A 5,352-nucleotide genomic window follows, 5' to 3' on the forward strand; every position below is an offset into this window, starting at 1 on the left:
TCCAAGCCCCATCCAGCCTGGCCTTGGGCATTGCCAGGGATCCAGGGGCAGCCACAGCTGCTCTGGGCACCCTGTGCCAGGGCCTCAGCCCCCTCCCAGGGAAGGATTCCTTCCCAATATCCCATCTAACCCTGCCCCCTGGCAGTGGGAAGCCATTGACCCTTGTCCTGTCCCTCCCTTTCCTGATGAGGGGTCCCTGTCCAGCTTCCCTGTAGCCCCTTCAGATCCTTGAAGGGGCTGTGAGGTCTCCACACAACCTTCTCTTCTCCAGGCTGAACGGCCCCAAGTTTCTCAGCCTGTTTCCACCGGGAAGGTGCTCCAGTCCCCTTAGAACTTTCTGGCCCATTTTGATGGATCCCGTTTGCATTGGATCCTGTCTGCTCCTGTCTTCCATGCATCCCAGATGGATTTACATCTCTCAACCACTGCAGCCAAAGCCAGGCTGCTCAAATCCAGCTGTTGCTGCCACAGGGCAAAGTGGAAGGCTCAGAGACAGCCAGCCCACCCCAGGCAGGGACAATCAGCCCAGCATTTGCTTCTGCACCTCTGCTCCCTCCCACTTATCCACCAGCTCCTTCTCCAAGCTGCTGCAAGCACCATGCCCGCCTCCAGGCAGGAGGATATTACCATCTCAGTCAGCCTGGGGCAGTTACCCTATTGAAATGGGGATTAGAATCCCCCAAAGAAAATTCTCATCCAGGAATTGGACCTCCAAATCCATTAAATGCATCTGCAAACCTCAGCCACAAACAGTTTGAGCTGCCCGGTGTATCCCACCTGCCCCATGTGGGGCTTGATCATAGAAAGTTGGTAAAACTTTGAGAACTTTAACAAAAAACAATCAGCAAGGAAGCCCCAAACTAAAATGGTCTCAGCACAGAACTCTGCTGCTCCAAAGCTGCAAGAAAGCAAGCAAATGAGCAAGAAAGAAGTATTTAACAATTCAGTATTGAAATGAGCTGGGTTTTGCTTTATTAACCCCTGATCTTTTCAAGCAAGCAGAGCTGGCGCCGTCTCCTCTTGGAGACATGAGCTTGGAGCTAATGGCAACAGGAGGCTTTGCCAGAGGCAATGGATAGAGGCAAAGTTTGGCATTGATTGGAATCATCTTGTGCAGGAGCTTGTTTCACCCCAAGGAAGCAAAGTGGGACCCCCAGCTGCACCCAGTGGGGATAGAACCAGCCTGCAATGTCTCCTCTAGGGGTGGACCATGGGAATCATCCGGGGCTGTGGCCCTGTCTGTGCTGTGGCATTGCTGTCACAGTCCATGTGCTCCTCAGGACAGGTCGGGCTCTGCCTTCAGGCTGGGTTCCAAGTTGCTCATTGCCTCTTTAGAGCGTAAACTGGGGCCAAAGGCAGCAGCGGGGTCACAAATGCTCTTCTGTGGCTGACCTGGCCCTAAAGGGAATAAAACCACACTGGTCAGTCTGACAGACACCTCTGGCATTTCCTGTGGGACAAGCTGGATTCAGGTGCCTGGTCAGAGCTGCTTCCCTTCCTCCTGTTGTCTAAAGGGCAGCAGGTTTTGGTAGCCTCAAAATATTACCCTTGTACCCCTGTCCTGTTGCTCGTCTCATTCTGCTTTGAACTCAGCAGAAATGTGAAGCCTGAGGTGGATGGGATGAGAGTCTGGAGGCAACCCAAGACAGCAGGAGCTCCCTCTGGAGCTGGATCCCTCTGCAGGTCTAGAGGGAAGAGTCCTTGAGTCTGATCCATGAAACGGAGCCCAACAAAGCCAAGCACGTGCCCAGTCCTGCCTGTGCCTCTGGCTGTTGGCTGCAGGCGCTTTATGCCAGACTCTGCCTCCAGTCTGGGTACTAAGGAGGGTGCAGTTCCTTGTGCAGTTGTCCTGCTGGGCACACGGATGAGAGGCAAGTCCATGTGGAGAACCTGCTAATCCAGCCTGAGCCTCGTGGGATTGCAGGCTCCAGACACTTGTCCTCTGGAAATATCACTTGTTCAAGAAATCAGGTACAAGTTGTTCACAAGTTTATCCCCCTGCTGCTTTGGTAGCATCAATGATATCCTAGCATTGCACAGACAAACAGTGAAAGAGCCTTTGCCTGGCCTTGATCAGTAGGGCTTTTCCTTCCCAGAACTGGAAAATCTGATGTGCTTCTCCTCTGGACATCAAGAGCCTGGGCTCACCCCTTGGTTGCTCTCTGGCCTGACAAATGAGTCTGATTCCTCCCACAGGAGGAATTTTTCACCTGGGGCTGGTCAAAAATTTTGCAGCCCAGCTGCAAACCAGAGACAGAGATTCCTGATAGCCCAGAGCTGCCCAACATCCAAAGAAACCTCATGCCCACCGTGTTGCTTCCAAAAGCTCCACGAATGCTCAGACTGATGGAGCCTTTAAAAAAGCAACCAGGGAAGCAACTTCTACAGCCTAACACTGTGTCCTGCATTTCTTAGTGGGTCTAGAGTTAGTTTGTTTTCAAAGGAAATCTCTTTCTTGCTCCCATTTTATGTTTCCCAAGCTTTTCTGTTTAGGTCTGGAATGGTAACAATCCTATTCCTTCCCCTTTGTATTCCTCATTTGTTGTGGGCCTCCTAGATATAGCAGATTGTGTCTTTTTTCACTTTTAATTTAATTGATGTGGCTACATTTTAAATAATCCCCAGGTTGAAAAAGCTGTGTAATTTTTCCTAAGCTGATAAATTCTGAACTATTGAAAGACTCAGAAAGAAAAAGAAAATAAAGAGTAAAATTGAAAGAAACTTGGCATTTCAGCAGATGCTTCTTTGTATTTTTTAGTAACAACAAACTGGAAACTGAAGCACTGAGGTTTCACAGGTTTTCCATGCAAAACTAAAAGGGGAGCGGGCATTATTTTGCATAGGATTGCAGAAAACTCTAAGTTTTGGATTTAAACCTGCCTTGTGTTGCTTCAGAATGGCACAGGTAGAGGTTTACCTGCAGCTGGAATATGCTTTCCTTGCCCTGAGTCTTTCTGTGGCTGCAGCCAGAGTTCCTAAGAAGCCTGGATTTGGCTGGCACAGCAAAGGCAGCTTGAACCCTTGAGACACCCCTGCTGAAGGGATGCATGGGCAGAACCGGTTATTACCTCACAAGGTGAGTAAATACGTGGCCTTCTCCATGGGAAGGGCTCCTTGTCCATGGAGCCCTTCTGACACAGCCAAAATGAAGTCCTCAGTCCTCAGCCAGATCGAGGGTGAGGGCTCAGTGTGAGGCCTCACTCGTAAGCCCTGAGCTGAGAGGGAACTTTCTCCCATTCCCGATGTTCTCACCTGCCCCAGAGCCTCTTTGGGCACTGACAGCCCTGGGCAAGTGTCACTTGGAAACGGATGGGGTAAAGCAAGTGCTGGTTCTTTACCTTCCTGGGGGTGGAGAAGGTGGTGTGGGCCTTCCTATTCATATTCATCGGCTGCCTGGCCGATTCCTGGGTTCTCTTTGGTGTCATCCTCATGATCTGTGGCTCTGGAGTGCAGAACTCTCAGTTGTGGCTTCAGGTGCGGGGTCTCCTCACCTTTCTGACGTGATTCATTGGCCAAGGAAAGCGTGAAGCCCTCGAAGTAATTCACCTGGAAATCCCCTGGTGGGAAGAGAAGCCAGCTCTCACTGCTTGTTGCTCAACTGCCAGGTGTGCAGCAGTGCGAGGCATGACCTGGGTTGACTGGAAACCAGAGATACTGCTGACCCCAGCGCTCAGGGATCACCAAACACTGCTGCTCTGTGCCTCAGGGGGTTATCAAACACCACACAGGGCACCCGAGCCTGCGCTTCCGTCTAGAGGTGCTGGCACCTGTGTTCCCTGGGATAAAGCTGTGTCATGCCCAGTGTGGCAGAGAAGAGGGGAGTGTGGCTCCTGAGGGAGCTTCTGGAGAGGCCAGGGCTCAAGTAATGCTGGCAGTGCCAGGAATACAGGCATTGCTCTGCCCCAGCCACTCTGGGGCAGCATCTCTTACCTTGTGTCAGCAAACCAATGAAGTAAGGGAAGCACCCAACCTACCTGTCCTCACTCCCAGTCACTTACTCAGTCTTTTCAGGAAGGAGACCGTGTCCTGGTAGCCCTGGATATAATAGCGGTCCATGGCCTGCGGGGGGAGGTGGCAGTCAGGGCAGCTGGGCTGCTGCAGGGGGCTCGTGGCTCTGGCTACCTGGAGGAGCAGCTCACCTCACGTGTGGGAAGCTGAAAAACGTGCTGTAAGCGGCAGATGTTCATTTTTGAGATCTGTAAGATAGAGTCAGCGAGCTGGAAGGTCAAGAAGGCAGCTGGGCCGTCCTTGGGGCAGATGTCGTATTCTCCGGCGAAGGCAGAGATGGTGATGGTGGTGCGGGACACGAAGTCGGCCGTCCACATGGCCACCTCGCCGTCCACGTAGCGCTAGGAGGCAAAACAGGGAGCCCTGAGCCTTCCCCTGGGCAGAGAGAGCAGTGCTGTTCACACGGGCAAACACGTGGGGCTTGTTCCCCAGCCAGGCCCACAGCAGCCTGAGGTTCTGGGGCTGCAGAGATCCCCTTCCAGGCAACTGCCCCAGCCACTGCTCCCCTGCTCCAGGTCCACACCCTGATCCTCCCTTCCAGCCAAAGAACTGCTGCAATGGAAGCGGGAGGAAGGTGCAGCAGAAGGCAGCTGAGGCAACCCCAGGGACAGGGGAAGATGGACAGTTCTGTGAGAAGCTGGGTCCTGTCTTGCAGTGAGGTCAGATTTTGGGGCCCTGTTCTTCCCTCTGCAGACACTGTGGGAACTCAGCCTCGAGCTATGCTGGTGGCAAAGCCAAGTAGAAACATCCTTAATGCCACCACTGGAGAAAGGCCAGAGGCTGGAGGGGCCCTGGGCTGGAGCTGGGACAGGGTCTCCAGCCCACAGCGCTACTCACCACCCCACGGTACGTTGGAGGGCAAAACCCAAAATACAGCGGGACGAAGCAGCTGCACGTCACGGCCTGTGGGTGAGACGGGAAGGACAGAGGTGAGCGAAGAGCCACGGAAACTGCTGCCTTTGGGAGTGGTGGCTCATCTGTGAATGCCAAAACAGGGGCCCCCAGCTGGGTTATTGGGCACCACTGACCAACGTGCACCAGACCATGGCTGATACCCACAGCCAGGGCAGAGACGTAGGAAGGGAAGCTGTGAGATGCCTCAATGTGCTCCTGCCTGTTCAGGATAACTCAGAGAGCAATCAAAAGGGCTGATTTGTAAAAATTATTTCAGCTTGTCTGGATTCAGAGGGTGGCCAGGACAGAAATGGTGGCATGGACCTCAATGGACCAGGGCCTGTTAGGATAAGACATGAGGTGATGGTTTATAACTACAAGGGGGGAGATTTAGATACTGGGAAGAAATTTTTTACCATGAGGGTGGTGAGGCCCTGGCACAGGGTGCCC

The 5,352-nt window shown here is 53.0% G+C and overlaps 2 protein-coding genes across 2 annotated transcripts in view; one reads left to right on the forward strand and one right to left on the reverse strand.

Moving 5' to 3' along the window:
- PNPLA1 (patatin like phospholipase domain containing 1) overlaps positions 1-2,721 on the forward strand; it is a 12,351-nt gene extending 9,630 nt beyond the window's left edge. Inside the window, exon 9 of the mRNA XM_017739118.1 lies at positions 1,597-2,721. Within this exon, the coding sequence (XP_017594607.1) occupies positions 1,597-1,705 (109 nt within the window). The 3' untranslated portion in view covers positions 1,706-2,721. The remainder of the gene's footprint in view (positions 1-1,596) is intronic.
- Positions 2,722-2,813: 92 nt separating this feature from the next.
- On the reverse strand, positions 2,814-5,346 carry LOC108447890 (patatin-like phospholipase domain-containing protein 1). Its single transcript, XM_017739120.1, has 3 exons — positions 4,140-5,346; positions 3,999-4,059; positions 2,814-3,557 (listed from the first exon to the last, which is right to left on the reverse strand). The coding sequence occupies exons 1-3, from the start codon at positions 4,323-4,325 to the stop codon at positions 3,373-3,375; spliced, it is 432 nt and encodes a 143-aa protein (XP_017594609.1). The 5' UTR covers positions 4,326-5,346; the 3' UTR covers positions 2,814-3,372.
- Between the last annotated feature and the right edge of the window lie 6 nt (positions 5,347-5,352).

This window comes from Corvus brachyrhynchos, unplaced genomic scaffold (assembly GCF_000691975.1).
Source record: "Corvus brachyrhynchos isolate BGI_N302 unplaced genomic scaffold, ASM69197v1 scaffold607, whole genome shotgun sequence".
NCBI lineage: Eukaryota > Metazoa > Chordata > Aves > Passeriformes > Corvidae > Corvus > Corvus brachyrhynchos.